Here is a 16,912-nt window from a genome sequence, read left to right on the forward strand (position 1 = left end):
TTTGGGAAAATACGTCACTATAGACGAAATGTTTCACCCTTTTAGAAGACAATGTTGCTTTGTACAATATATATCACAAAAACCAGCCAAATATGGCATAAAACTCTAAGCACTTTGCGAAAGCAGGTCTTACTATACTTGGAATTTCGAGATATATTGTGGAATACAAAGAGACGGACCGTACAAATGTTCAGATAAACCATTCAATATAGTACAGCGTTTGGTTTTTCCCATAAAAAACTTTAAAAGAAATAATAACTATGGATAATTATTATATTAGTTATCCTTTAGCTGAATAGCTCATGCAAAATAGCCTTAAAGTTATTGGCACCTTAAAGAAAAACAAAAAAGAACTTCCTCCCCAATTTCTTCCGAATAAACTACGAGCTATTGGATCTTCAATATTCGGGTTCCTAGATAATATGTCCCTAGTTTCGTATGTTCCTAAAAGAAATAAAGCTGTAGTATAGCTCTCTACTATGATCGATACAGACGAAATAGACGAAGATACAGGAAAACCAGTAATAATTTTAGAATACAATAAAACAAAAAGTAGCGTCGATAGGGTTTACCAAAAATGTGTTTCCTGCCGACACAAAGAATTACCAAAAGATGGCCATTAGCAATATTTTTTCATATACTAGATTTAGCTGGAATAAATTCCGAAGTTATTTATAATTCCGCTAAGGCAAATATGGATATACAAAGAAGGAGAAAATTCGTAAAATAGTTTCGAAACACAAATCTTGACTGTCTTTTTCATTTTAAGGAGAAAATTCTTACTTGAATTAGGTTTCTCCCTGATGAGGGATTATTTAGAAGACCGAGCAAAGATACTAACACTTCCAAAAGATGTAAGAGAATTTCTGCTGCATTTTCAAACTGACAAAGAACCCACCAGCACAGTAAACCAAAGTCGAAGTGAACGGTGCCATATATGCAGTGCGCATAAAAACAATTAAATAGTTTCCTGTGACTCATGCCAACAATTTGTTTGCAAAAATCATAGTGAGAAAAAAATTTAGTGAAATATGTGTTTGTATCCTTCAATGGAGAGAGACTAATTTAATTATTTTGTATTTTGATATTTTTCTTTTGGGATCTTTTGTGAGAATATTTTTTATTGTAAACGTTTTCTTTGTTTTGATATTTTTGTAAGACTGACTATTCGTTTTTATGTTTTACACCTGAGCCGTTACATTATGTTAAAGTCATAAAATAAATTACTAAAAATAACGCTTTTTTGCGTCTTTTACGAATTTTTCTAACAAAGTTTTGATAATTTTTAACTTTTAATACCATTTTTTTTTATGTGCGGCATTAAGTACCGCAGTGTGTCCACTCATGTAACTTTAAGAGACGTGGCTGCCGGAGGGTTAAGATAATTTTTTTCTTTTTGTATAAATATTACTTTTTTATATGATTTTTTTTGTAAAGATAATGATTCCTGATTATCTTCTTTAGTGTTTACCAGGTTACCTTTGATTTGAGATTTGTCAACGACTGATTAATCAGATATGGGAAGAAAGAATAGAATTAGTTAAGCTATACTATGGAAATAATCAGTGTGCTAAGGCTACGGCTAGGATCTTTAATACGAATCACCCAGAAAAAAGCATAAGTCACCAATACGTTAAACATTTAACTAATAAGTTTGAAGCTACAGGTGACGTTAACAACACAAAGCACGAAGTAGAAAGTCCAGTACGAAATGAAGCATTTGAAGTGGCGGTATTGGGTCATTTACAATTGGATACTCGACAGTCTATCAGACAGCTATTCCTGGTGTATCAACATCTAGTGTTTATTGAAATCCCATAAATTCCACCCTTATAGAATACGATTACTTCATCAATTAAACGAAGATGATCCTGATCGTCGTCTTCAATTTTGTGAAGAAGTTACTGAAATCATAAATAACAACCAACATCGATTGTACAATACCTATTTTTCCGACCAGTGTACTTTTATGTTAAATGGCGAAGTTATTAGACATAATTACCGTTACTGGAGTAACAGTAATCCTCATCTCATTTATTCATGGAGACACGCACACAAATACCTGAAAAATTAAATGTATGGGTTGGCATTTTAGGGAATCACGTTATTGGCCATTATTTCTTGGAAAGGAAGTTTCAACGGAACAACCTATTTAAATTTGTTAGAAGAGGTTATTGATCTGCTGATCACTGACACATTGGAATCTGATAATCATCTTTTAGAGCATGAACTGACTTTCCAACAGAACAGGGAATTCCCACATTATGATATACGCGTAAGACAATTTTTAAATCAACCTTTTCCAGTGCGTTGGATTGGCAGAAGGGGTCCAATAGGGTCACCAGATCTTTCGCCTGTGGTTTTTTTTTTGTGGGAATGCCTAAAATCAAAAAGAGGCTTTGAAAATAGACTATATTATTGTATGGAGGTCACAGGAGTATTTAATAGGAACATTTAATTGCTTAATTTGATGGCATTTTATGTTTTTTGTTATTGCAAATGTTCAACCAAAAAATTAGTTAAATTCAAAATTATCTTCAAAGTTATTCCGTAAATTAAAAAAAAATTGAGTGTCTTGTAGAGTGAAAAAAATTACCTTTCAGATGATGTGCCACTCGACCACACTTACTTTAAAAAAAAACTGGGGTTCGATGCGAGGTAGTAGGGGGGTACATTTGAGAGCATGAAATTTGCATGACAATTCGTCCCCCTCCCAATACAAATTAAAGTGTTTTTTTAAATTTTGAAGAAACTCTTGGTTTATGAGATTCTGAAGGCGGTCAAATTTTGGTTGGACATCTTTTTGATGTCACGTTCTGTCGGTCTCGATTTAAAACAATTCTATTTTCTAGTGACTTTATATTTCGCCAATTGATTAAATTATTGGCTTCGTCAGAAGTGCACTAAATTTCTTAAACACAGAGTGTAAATTAAGAATAAAATTACATGAATATGTACTTACAGAAGTGTTCACAAAAAATATATGACAAATATTAATAATATGGCACCTTTTACAGTTAGATTAATATTTTTTTAAATAAATCAATGTCAATATTAAGTTCACCAGATACAATTATAAATTAATTTTAAATTTAATAGATTGCAGAATATTACAATAGATGTTACTAAGTTGATTTAAATCTGCTTTATAGGTTATTACATTTTTTGTTTTTGTAATGTAACACATTTCGAGAAATAGCCTGTTTTTATAATTACTTACAGTTTGTAAAATTTTAACATTATTATAGCCAAACTGGTGACCTGTTTTAATGAAATGTTCGGCAACATTGCATATGTTTTTACCTTTGTGGCAGTCACTTTTGTGCTGGGTAATACGTTGTTTTAGCGTTTGACTTGTCTGTCCAATATAGCAACCTTCGCAGACATGGTAGTTTGTAGATTGTATTGGTATTGTACATTGCTTGTGTCTTGTCTTTAATATGAGAAAACAAACTTTTGTTATTAATACAGCTGTACCTATCAATTTGGATGTTAGTATAAGGTTTGAAGTGCGCAGTAATTTTATTTGTCAGGTTTCATATTATAAAATATGTATAAAAGGATACAACACTCGAAAAACGAATGATAACAAGACAAGAATATGTAACTTAGAGCAGCATATTGTTAGTATATAAGTCAGACATAAAGGAACATAAAATAACATGGGTGTTTCCAGGTCAATGAGAGGGCAATCAAATAGATCATAAATATATTTATATCAAAAATCGGTTGAAATAAATACAAAATGGTAGGTCATATAGAAGAGTAAACACCGATTCAGACCACATATTAATTATATCAAAAATGAAAACCAAAATAAAAAACACGCCTATGGATCAGAATAGAAAAAGAAGCAGTAAACTAGACTAAGAAGTAAAAAAAGTAAAGAGTAAATACGCAGATTTAACCAGAAACATAGAAACACTTAAAACGAAAGATATAAAATGTTTGAACGAAAATGAGTTAGGAAATACAGAAAACGTCAAGATAAAACTAAGTGTATGACATTGATTCGAGTCTGTTTACGACTCTTTTTAATGTAGAAGCTACCGAGGAATTTGTGTCAAAGTCTCTACTGAAAGTCCCACACAAATTATAGAATATGCCGATGATTTGGTATTAGCAACAAAAAACTTGAAACAATACCAAGAAATCCGCCATTTGGAAACAGAAGCTTTTTAGAACAAGGACTCAAGACGTACGGAGGAAACAAAAATGCATCATCATTGGTTCGACAACCCATAGTGGGTCTTGGCCTGTTCTAGGATCAGCTTCCAATCCTTCCTATCCTTCGCCTTGGTTTTCCAATGTCTTCCTCTTAACACTCGTAAGTGGTTCACTTGGTCCATAAATCGTGCTCTAGGCCTAACTCTTCTTCTCACTCCATAGGTCTTTAGTTATAAATGTGGTTTGACGGCTCCATCTCGTTCACTCTCACTAAGTGGCCTAGCCACCACAGCCTGTTTATTTTGATGGACTACCATTGTCATCTGCTGCCGGAGCTTTGTTTTCTTTTAATTTTTGTATTGCCTTGATGAATTCTTCCTCTATTAGGATGGTATCTTTCTCTCTTTCGTCTTCTATGACTTCGAGCTGAATTTTTGCTTCTTGCAACCTTATCTCAATTCTTATATTTAGTCGCTTTTCAAGATTGTCTGCCATTTTTCTAGTATCTGATCCTGATCACCAATGATATCTCCCGCTCTGTTTCTACCTATTTATATAATCTAAGTTTGAATTCCTATCTGTTTTGGTTAACATTCTTGTAGAATTTTTGCGTTTTCATTTGTGTGTTATACTTAAAGTATAACTCTTCTAGTTCTTTCAGTTGGTTTTCTAGTTTTCTCAACTGCCTATACTCTTCCTCTACTTGTCTCGTTCTTCGTCATTGGAGCCATATGTATACTTGATTTTTTCTTTGCATTGCTTGTGCACATTCCTCACCGTACCAGCCCGACCTTGTTTTTTCACGCTTTTGTACTTCAGTTGCTACCTCTTAAAAATTAGAAACAAAAATAGAAGAACAAAAAATAATCGAAGACAAAACTAAAGAAATGTTAGTTTCAAGGAATAAATATAACGAGGATTTAAATACCAATCAACATTAGAAACAATATCCACAGAAATAACTGTAAGGCAGGCAATAAAATGTATTGGAAATATCAAAAATTACTAAAAAATGGAATTTTTTTATTCATTTAGCAGACTGTGGATCAAATTTTTTAATTTACTCTTCTTGAATATTAAACAACGTATAGTTCGGATCTGTTCTACGACCTTGTATTTGTATTCTAATTTGAAGGAGATAATTTGTGATCTTAATCACTGTGTTCAATCACTGGATCAAACAATGTACCGAGTGATGAACTGATTGCATAGCAAAATTAAAATTAGTAATCACATCAAATTGCATGATTTCTAATAGGTTGAAGATGTTGAAAATAAACTTCTGGTTAATATACTGAGCCAATTACCTGCACGAATGTATTCATAGGCGTACTTAACATGAAAGTGATTGTGATTTTTGTCTTGTTTTCTTCTTTTTTGTAATACTTTCCTTAAGGTTTCGTAACGCGGAACGAAATTGTTTTCAATATAGAGGCTTTGGTTGACTGTTAATCAGTGTTCTAAATTAGGTACTATTGTTATAAATAAAAGGGAGATGAGGCAGATTCTATCCGTAGTTGGTATGTCTTATCTATTAATTCCTCAAATTGAATGATCGTAGTAGTAAATAAAAGTTACGTAGTATACTGTATATATAATATATGTATATAAATATATATATATATATATATATATATATATATACAGTCCATCTAATTTACTTACCGTTGCACGTCATTATCATTGACAGACATCGAAGTTGACATAGTTGCCAAAGTATAAAAAAAATCCTGAATCCATTTTAAATCAAATAGGTCACATAATTATTGCAAAAGTGGATTATACAACAAAATAAATTAATATTTAATGTAAATAAATAGAAACAAAAGAAGAGTTAAAAAATAATCTTGTTAAAAACAATTTGAGCTACTTGTATGCGTCGTATAAAGATGTAAAATGGAATACTTAAACAAAAACAACACTTTTTTCATTACTTATTACCATTAGTCAACACCGCAACTGTCAAATAAGTGTTAGCAATTTATGCCAAAATATTACCTTCGTTCGATTATAGTTACAGTGTGTTCCGAACAAATGTTCTTCATAAAAACGCTTTATAATGCATTTATACAAATTAAATGAACGATATTATTGTGTATTTCTTTAAGTTAGCATTAATAGAAATCTTTAAATATTATTTCTACGCGTATATAATAAAATATGTCTAGTGGCTGTAATACCAGTGTACTTGGCAAAGTGATTCTAAAAAAGAACACACGTACCGCCTAAATATTTCGTGTTGGTATCATGTGACCTCACGGGCTATGACGCGAATGACGTGCAACGGTTTGTAAATTAGATGAAGTATATATGAACAGTAGAAGCTCTTCATTCCGTATGGCTTATGTTCCGTAAATATGTCGCAAATACAGAAACCATGAATATATATATATATATATATATATATATATATATATATATATATATATATATATATATATATATATATATATATATATATATATATAAGCGAGGTTTCTACAGCCTCTGCCGCTTCTCGCATTTCGACCGCCATCGATTTCTGTCCATCCATTCGTCTTCTTTGATGGTTCTATCTCTCATTATGTGTCGTACATTTTCTTCCCAAGCAACTGAAGGCCTATCCCTTCTTCTTCTTTGTTTTGGTATGTAATTTAAAGCTTTCTTTGGCCAACTATCTTCATTCATTCGCTTCATGTGACCATACCACACTAGTTGTCTCGTTTCAATTCTGTCTGAATCAGCTCCTCGGAAGTTCAATCAATCTGAATTGAATGATCTTATGATCTTGTGCGTGAGTTGGTCATCTCCAAGAACGCGGCTGAGTTATTAGCCTCCAAATTGAAAGAAAGAAATCTACTTGACTGACCTGTGCGAAACTTTAATCTTTCCGGAAAAGACATGAAGGCTTTTTTCCTTGCTTTTCGGAATATAAGTAGTTTGTGTACTACCACGATGTTTGTGATGTGGATCTTAGATGATCATCAGAGAGAATCATAATCACAGAAAAATAGTAATTGAATTGTACAATATCACGAGCACATTTGTCATTTGTGTGGATTTGAGAATCGTTAGATTGTGGAGATCGTGAAAATCATGGAGATGAACATTAGACCCAGAAGAATTTGTCTGAACGTCAACCACTTGTAGCTGGGATGCCAAACGAAGGAAATGATCCAACCGTCAGTCGAGAGAAAATTCTTTATCCTGTACTTTCTTGCAGGTTATAAGATTATGGTTAACAGAATGATAGTCTATTGGTTATGTACTTTAGAAAAGAACAACAACGTTAAAGGGATTTTATTGTTTCGTATGGTCAATGGACCCACAAATATGAAAAAACCGCGGAGTGCTACCATTTAAAGAGGTGGAGATTTCGATAGGAAATTTAATTTTGAACAACTTTTTTGTAGATGTATATTCACGAAAACTGCATATACTTTACCCAAATGCATAGGGACAAATTCACCCCTTTCCCAAAAACGCATTCCTTTAAATGCGCACTCCGCGGTTTTTTTTTTATATTTGGGGTCCATTGACTATATGAAACAGTAAAACCTCTTTAACGTTGTAGTTACTTTTAGCCCTATTTTTTTGAACGTAATCAATAGCCTATGATACTGGCTTTTCGCAATTTCGGGTGTAACATGAGTATCAAGCTTCATTTCCTGAATAGTCACCTTCATAAATTTCCTGAGAATCTTAGGTATGTCAGTGATGAGCAGGGGGAACGCTTTCTCCAATATTTTATGACAACAGAGGAAGCGCTACCAAGGGACATTAATATGTGACGGATTATTGCTGGAGTGTTTCTTGAGACTGTCTGGCCAAAGGAAAAAACGCAAGGATACAAGCGAAAGTTTTTGTCTGGATAGGTTCTTTACTCAGTAGAAATTGTATATCTGTGAAACGTAATCTTTATGCTAAATGTTCATCTTTTAAAAACTTGCGAAATTATGTGCTAAACAAAAAAGAATATTTGCGTAATGTAAAAAATAAAAAAACTATTTGAATAAATACAAAAAAGTTTCTGTTTCCCAGTGTTATTAGTGTCTCAGACATAATGATTCCTTATAATATATTCCTGTTAGTTCTTTTGTTTTCCTAAAACATATCGAATTTAGTTTCTGAAATCTTTTGCTTAAATCAACAAACCAGTCATTATATTATTGGTTAAAATATAAACGCCAGGTAGAATCTCCAACAAAAACAAAGATTTTTCATAATCGTTTTACCTGTTTCTTGGTTATCTAAAAGTGGCATCTTCATTCTGCATGACTTGGCTAATATGCACCTGTTCAGCTCGTACGTTTAAGATTTTCGTATCAAAACAATCAAATTATTAAGTTATAGAGGGACATTCAAGGGAGTTGTTCAAAAATTCCAAAATTAACTAAACATGATTACACAGTTACTTCTGACATTTTTATTTTGTGGCAGATTAATATACATGATTAATATACACAATGCAGCCGATTGAGTGATTTAGTGATGTACATTAAAGGACTATTGAGAGTATGCAGAATAATACAGACATTTTTAACCCAGCTAGATGAATAGACAGCTAGTACAGGATTCGAATTCTCCGTTACAAAGACAACTGGTATGCCGTTGTTGAAAAAATCACCCTTTGCACCAGTCCTTTATTTTCACAACAGCGTCATTCCCTTCTAAAACTCCGTGAAATTTCTCGGTATGAATCCTCTGCTTGAATCAAAAGCTTTTCTGAAAAAAGCACATACGACACTTGCCTCTAACATGCCACAAAATACTTAATTTGCTAAAACCCTATCAAATCCCTTCTGAGAATTTAACTCTAGACTGCTTCTTATGTTTACACTAATCCGATCCAAAATCGATTACCGCTCAATTATTTATATCTCCGCAAACAAGATTATCTTATAACCGTTCGATGCAATCCACAATGTCGCACTTCGGATCGTTGTCGGAGCTTTTCACACATGACCCATGGAGGACATAGAAAACTTATATTCCGAAACTGGAGAATCATCATTGCAGTATAGGCGGACACTTATAACACTTTCACATGCTTCTTCTGTAGCTTCCAATATGGATCATTACTAATAATAGACCTCGTACTGGAAAATCTTAGTACATACGAGTATTATAAGAGTAATTTTTAATAAATTTGACGCAACAATCCCAGACGTGTTTTACTGTAACGTCCAACATCCAACTCATAGTTAATAGATATCGTTAAGTGCAACACCGCTTTAACAGAGTTCTCCAAAAATACACCAACACCTTACTAATAAAAAGTGAACTAAACGAGATTCTTGAACAAGCCTACCTAAAACTGCACAAACATCTTCCCCGATGCCTCTAAATCTAATGATGGCATTGGATGTGCCTTTGTTACTCCAACGTCTACTTTCCAATTTAAACTACCACCTAGTCCAAGTGTTTTCAAACCTGAACTGTTTGCTCTCTACCTCGCCATAAAACATGCAAACCTGTCAAATAATTCAAAACCTCTCCGACTCGCTCAGCTATCTTCTTGGGCAATATGCAGCATCTGTATCCTAAACGTCCTTTAGATAAGTTATAAAAACTGAACTACAAATTACCCAATAGAACAACATAACTCGTGGCACATGATAGAGTAGACAAACGTGGGCACATTATTTGAGGAATGGTATCGTTAGGTTCATCTGTAAACACCTGAGAAAAGAATAACGATAAACATTCCGAAGATTCGTTATTCGAAGAACATAAAGATCCGTCAGCTTTTTGAGGTAGTAGTATGGACATTTTAGAAGATAAAGATGTGCGAATGTACCGATAAACTTTTTTACCATTACCACTTGCAATGATAGATTCTTCAGATTCTGTTTTAACTTTAGCAAAGATTGTTTGACTCGGTTAGAAAAATTACGGCGGACGAGAAAATCATCAAGGGAACCACTAAGTTTATATCTTCGCCAAACCTTTCGCTTATGTCGAAATAAATGAGTAGCTGAAAGGTTAATCCAAGGTTTTAGTCGATTTCTGTATAGCTGACGTTCGGTTGTATGATCAGAAATTGTTGTAATAGCAGTATGAAGAAAAGAGTCCCACATTGACGATGGATCAGAATGATTAAGAAAAATAAATTGCGAGTTTAACTGGGATAAAACTGAATTTACATTAAAGAAATCAGTAGTGGCATACGTTACGATATTATTTTTGCAAGGCGGTGTTAAACTAAATTGAATGTGAGCAGTAATAAGCGAATGGTCAGAAAGACCCACAGGGGAGGACACTTCAAGTGTAGAAATTAATTGATCGTCATTTGTGAAAAAAAAAAATCTTCAAAAAAAAATCTCAGCTCCTTTATTTGATACGAACAAAATTATTAGAATGGAACATGATTTTTAAATATTATTTTATCTTTGAATTAAATAAAAAAATTAATTCTCGTGTACTGGGCGCTAGGGGACGTTTCAGTTAGTCTCAAAAAAGGTGTCCGATGGCGGACACTAATTCTCAGGATTGGTACATCTAAAAAAAAAATTCTAACGGAATTACTTAAAGAAAGGGCCCTTAGAACACAATTAACCACTTCTTAGAAAAAAAGTCAAAAAATTAATTTTGAGACATGCAAAAATTGGTAAAAAAAATCGATTTTTTTTTTAACTTTTTCTTGAAATATCCGCCATTTTGTTTTTGATTTTAATTTTCAATTAAAAGTGGTTGATTGTCTTGCAAGGGCATGTACCAATCCTGAGAATTAGTATCACCACCGTCGGGCATCTTTTTTTGAGATGTTAACTTGGGCGCCCTTGACAAAACGGGCTCTTCATTGGAACTAAAAACAAAAAAATCTTGTTTACCTCGGAGATGAAATAATATTTAAAAAAATTTATGTTTATATCTAATAAAAGAGCTGAGCAAATTGTTTTTGAAAATGTGCATTTTTAACCCTTCTAATTTGTAATAGTACCTTAAATTACCTAAGGTCAATCAATATTTTTTACCAAATCTAAACTTTTGTTAAAATTTCCTGAGTAACGCCGCTTAGTATGTGATTTGTCTGTCCCCGTTTGTTTACCTTATCCTTACAGTGTATATTTACTTTGTTAACATTTGACTGAATTTGTATTTGCGGAAATGTTCGCAATTTGTCTACAAATTTCAGGAAGTAGCATAGTGCTATCCTAAACATTGTGCAAATGAGCAGCTGATGTTTCTTTACAATATTTACACAGAAATTACATTAAGGTTAATGTGACAATAAACCCTTTACGTTTTTAGATTAGGATAAATTTTAGATTTCCGTCATTATTGTGAATAAATTCATTATTCCTGTAATGTATGTTATATAGAATCTTTGACGCAATTGTGTGACATAAAAAAACACTTTTGTCGTGAAATCTATAACATGAAAAAACATGTTTAATGTAGAAGTTTTAAAACTAAATGCGAGAACTGATCATAAAAATGATCGTTCGTTAATACTTTCAGTCCACTACATTTCACAATAGTATGTAGTAAAGAGCCATCGAAAAAATCGTAATTGAGATAGACCATGGAATAAATATACAGCAGGGTAATAGCTAGTCATAATGATGAATGACCTGACAATATTGGTTAGAAATGAAATTAAATTGATTATTGATGGATACCTTTTTTAAGGCACCCTTACTGCTGTAGAATACTACAATGAGATACTTAATTCATCCATAACAATATCTTTGAGTTTTTTGTTGACAGTATAAGCATGAACACTTAAATCGCATCTCCAACTAGATATTTGATTAAGATTTAAACATATGTAATGTTTTTATATGGTCCTTTATAAAAAAGGTTTATTTATTCATCACCAATTCACAATCTGGAAAACTCAGAAAATGTTGCAAAGTGTTGTTTTGTTTGCTGTAGAGAAGAGCTGGTGTGTCTAGACTTGAATTGACCAGATTTTTCTAAAAAAACATTTTTGTAGTATTGTTTTGTTTAAATAAAATTTTGTAGAAGAATTATGTATATTTTTCGCATGCCTTCTATGTGTTATAAAATTTGTAGTAATTGTATCAAGTTATAAATAAAATACTTTTTATTGTGTGTACTCAAAATATGTACATATGAATATAAATAAATAAGACATGTACATATAAATAATGAAAAATACGACAGCAATAGTTACCACAACATAAACATATATTTTAAAAACTGAGATTGAAAAATAGTTTACTATAAAAAATTTACCTTAAGTTTTGCATTTATCATTGTTCTAGCAATCTAAAATTGCCAATTTATGTACTTTGCAAATTATGAATTGCTTAGCTATATTTATTAATCTTGCTTTAGATTTGACTACTATGCTCTCTTGGTGGCAAACATTTGACAAAGTGAAAACAATTATAAATTTAGTACTTAAACTGGTTAAAACAAAGCAAACAACGTTATGGTACTGGACTAGTACTAACCTTTTTGCAAATTTTGTATATTAAGTATAATTAGTAATCATTAATTAATAAAAATTAATGTAAAATTTACAACTTGTACCTACTACCAAAGTAAGAATAAAGAATAAAATAAAACTAGTTTATTATACTTTATAACTACTTTCATTATACTCTTTATTCATGTTTTGGGTCCAGTAGGACTAGAAGAAAGGAAAGGAAAGTATATTTCTTTGTGACCTTCATTTACATTTTGGTTTCTTCGTCCAATCTTTTTGGTTAGGTCTCTCTGACTTTTTTTTCGTCAGAGATCCAGGTTACCTTCTCGTACTACTCTACTCCTCTTCGTCGGTCGAAATGTTTTTAATACTTTGCAGTGCTCCTCTTTGCTGGGTCCTCTAGCGGCGAGTAACTGCCCGGCATATTTGATGAATATCGTCTCGAATTATCTGTCCGAGAGGAATATTATGGATGAGAGAAGCGTAATTGTAGACGTTACAGCTAGGATGCCCCAGGGGTCCGTCCTTGGCCCGCTACTGTGGCCCGTCGTATGTGGAACCTGGATCATGGATTGCGAATTTGGAGAGCTCTTCGCATTCGCGGATGATACCGCGATGTTTGTAGCAGCGCGAGACAGGGCAGACTCTTGTTCTGAGTGTGTTATACAAGTGTCCTAATCCAGGACTGGATGAATGACCATGGCTTAAGTCTCGCGGCGGAGTATACAGAAGCAGTAGTCCTTAAAGGCCCGAGAAAGAGATAGAAATGTGTTTGATTGTGCGGATGTGTCGATCACTCCTAAGAAGTATGATAAGTACTTGGGGATGGTCTTACATATGAATGGGAGTTGGGGGGAGCACGTCCGAGAGGTGACCCGTAAGGCGCCGGGAAGAGCGTCTGCGCTGGGCAGAATAATGCCGGAGGACCCAAATCCGACAGGAGGATGATTTTACACGGGGTTGCGCAGTTCATCATTCTCTACGCGGCACCAGTATGGAGTGCGACTCTGGAAACAGGCGTACAAGATTCTCTTGAGCGGAACTAAGTAGTCTCCTGCGGGTAGCAAGAGCTTACAGCTCTGTGTCTGCTCTTGCTCTATGGGTGATCACCGGCTGTGTCCCCTTACATGTGTTTGTATGTGAGAGATAGAGAGAGGGAGATAGAGAGAGAAATTTCAACAGAGAAATAGGGAGATACCAGGGAAGAACGTCGGAAGCGAGATGCCACATCCATTGAGATGTGGCAGGATAAGTGAGATGCAACGGGGGATGTGGCACAGTGGACAAAGTCACTGATACCGAATCTGCGGAGCTGGCTGGATTGCGAGTACAGGCGCATAGACTACTATTTAACGCAAGTGCTCACAGAACACAGGAGCTTCCTTAGCTACTTGCACAGGTTCAAAATGGCCGAATTTGACAATTGTCTATATGCTGGGGCTTCGGACATTGTGTCACATACCCGTTTAGAGTGTGTCAGATGGGTAAATGAAAGGCACGAGTTAGAGAGTGTGTTTGAGTCGGTGATAAAAAGCTGATGTGTGATGACGGGCGACTGAGATCCGGGCAAAAGAAGGACATCGGGGAGAAGTTATGTTCTAACGGATAATCCCAACCCGATGCCCTAGTATGAGAAGGGTGGGGTTTAGCTGGTCCCTTCCACATCGGAGTTACGGAGGGCAGCGAGATCCGAATCAGGGACAAGCTTCGACGTGATCCTGAAGGGGTTTTTAGTTTTAGGAACCCAGCACTGTCGGAAGTGTTTACCTCCGGCGTGTGTTTGCAGATTCCTTATCTAGTGATAAAAACAGTTTACCTTCTCGTCATGAGGATCTGTTTTTTTTTAGTTTACATAAAATATATGGTACTTCTGATTTTTCTCCTCTGAGATAATTCTGTCTCGATTGTACAGTTTTTTATATAGGCTATCTATTGTTCTATGTCTATTTTGTTTAGATTTTTATTTCCAATAAAGAATTTTTTCTTCCTTGAAAGATTTTCCAAACTTTTTGTTGCGTTCCATATAGATCGTGTTTCATCCTTCTGGTAAATAATGTCCAATATACTTTTTGTACATTTCTTATCTTATAATTTATTTAGTTTCCTAGACCATTTTGTGTTATCGGGTTACTTGTTTGAGTTCTGCATTATTAGAGGTATGAATTCCTCTTCTCGTATGCTAAATATATTGTTTCGTTGTTGAATCTTTGCTTTGATATCTTTGTTGCGTTCAAATTATTATTTGTATTGTATAAATTATCTAACTTTCTAAAATTTTTACTGCCAACACTGATGGCATACAACAGTAAAAAAAATTTCTTTTCACTAGTGTCCGTGACTCCTTGACTTTGATTATTGTATATTAGTCCTGTAGTATGCATAAAAATGGTGCAATATGTAGTGTAAAAAATATATTTTTTTAAAAACCCCATAGGTAGGTAAATAATTAACCCCTCATTTTTGTTATAGGCTTCCAGCAATGGTGAAGTGGCGACGTTCCGATGTCGCGACGTCTGCCTTCTTCACAACGTCGCCATCTGCCGTTAGATAACAATCCTTATCAAGTAAGTATTTTATGTACAATGTGTTTCTAGTTTTAATCTAATTCTAACAATATTAAAAAATAAGCAAGAGTGCAGTTTTTCCTTATGTTATGCCGTAAGAAGTACATATTGGCAGCTTGTACTAAATGTACTTGTTATAGCGAGCACTATCCCTATATTCCGTAAAAACATTTTAAACTTTTACCACAATATATTTGGATATATGAAAATGAAAACAGAAAAGTGTAAGTTATTTCTTTGTTAAAACATAGAAAAGGATAACAGCTGTACAGGCCTTGTAAGCCCCTGATTTCCGCAAACTTGGTTATTTCCCTCTATTTTTTTTTTCGGTCTCTTGCTTTCTCTCTTCAATTTCTCACGCCTATTTCTGACAAGTTTTGTTTTACTGCTTCTAAGCATTTCTTCTTTGAACATCTTTTTCATTTTTTCCTCATTTCTCCCTCCTTCAGTATTGTTTTAACATTTCGATTCTCTGGCTTTCCTATAATGTGACCAAACCATCTAGCTCTTTGGAATCGTATTTTTGCCGTAGTTATTGGTTTTCCATACATCCTCATTATTTTTTTATGTGTACGTCTTCTCCAAATATTCCCTGCCGTCTTTATTTCTCCGAAGATTTTTTTGAGCTCCTTTCTTTCCCAGATCTCTATTTTCTTTCGTAGACTCTCAGTTTAGCTGTTCTTGACACATTGTTTGCTTTCAATATTGAATTTAGTGACCCTATTACTCTGCTTCCCTTCATTAATCTTCTGTCCATCTCCTTTCCTTTGTTTTCCCGTAATTGTTATGGTTACTCGTAAGTATTCAAATTTTGACACTTTTTCAAAACTTTAAACAGCTTCTGCACCTTTCATTTTGATATATTTGTTATTATCTGTTTTGTGTCCTCTCATTTCCATATTGCGTTTTTGTTTGGTTTATTGTTAACTGTATCTTTGCGCTTCTTCTTAAAATTTCTGGAAAACTTTTTCTATATGTTTTTTGTTCTCGCTAGTAACACCACATCATCCGCGTACGCTATGTACTGTTCCCTGCTATTGAAAATGGTCCTGTTTGTGCTCATATTTGATCTTCTTACGATTTACCGTAAGATCTATTTATCTTGCATGCGTTGATGTTACATTACAGATCGACTAAACCCAAGTAAAGATATCAAATTCAGAATTAAGCAGCTCGCACAATGTTTCTAAAAATGAAATAATTCTTCTGTAACCACAACTTAAACCTAAAATTACGTCAAAGCATGATCAAATTCCACCATTACACCATTACAACAACAGAGGCAGCAGCAGGCACGACAGGAGGTACAACAACAAGAACTGGGGAAAGATGGAGAAGAAAATGAATTAACTAGACCCCCAACGCTAGAGGAGGTTCAAACGGCAATCCACATACAAAAAAGCCATAAAGCACCGGAAATAGATAAAATACCGGCAGAACTACTCAAGCAAGGAGGAAGGAATTTGACACAACAGATGTACCAGCTAATACGAGAGATATGGATAGAAGAAGAAATTCCCCAACAATGGAAGAAAAGTATAATCTGCCCTATTCATAAAAAAGGAGACAAACTGTTGTGTCAGAATTATAGAGGCATCTCTTTACTTTGTTCGGGATACAAAATACTCACAAACATCATTAATCGAAGACTACAACCTCTCACGGAAAAAATCATCGGGGAATATCAGGCAGGGTTTAGGCAAAATAGATCTACCATTGACGAACTATTTACAGTTAAACAAATACTAGCCAAAGCATGGGAATATGACATGGACGTTTACAATCTCTTTGTAGATTTTAA

General features: G+C 34.0%; 1 protein-coding gene across 2 annotated transcripts in view; it reads left to right on the plus strand.

Annotated features, from left to right (window-relative positions):
- Window positions 1–16,912, plus strand: part of LOC140448109 (uncharacterized) — a 134,994-nt gene that overhangs the window by 89,951 nt on the left and 28,131 nt on the right. For both annotated transcript variants that reach the window (XM_072541182.1, XM_072541190.1), the window contains exon 2: window positions 15,017–15,111. In XM_072541182.1, coding sequence (XP_072397283.1) covers window positions 15,049–15,111 — 63 coding nt within the window. In that variant the 5' untranslated portion in view covers window positions 15,017–15,048. The remainder of the gene's footprint in view (window positions 1–15,016; window positions 15,112–16,912) is intronic.

This window comes from Diabrotica undecimpunctata, chromosome 1, assembly GCF_040954645.1.
Source record: "Diabrotica undecimpunctata isolate CICGRU chromosome 1, icDiaUnde3, whole genome shotgun sequence".
Lineage (NCBI taxonomy): Eukaryota > Metazoa > Arthropoda > Insecta > Coleoptera > Chrysomelidae > Diabrotica > Diabrotica undecimpunctata.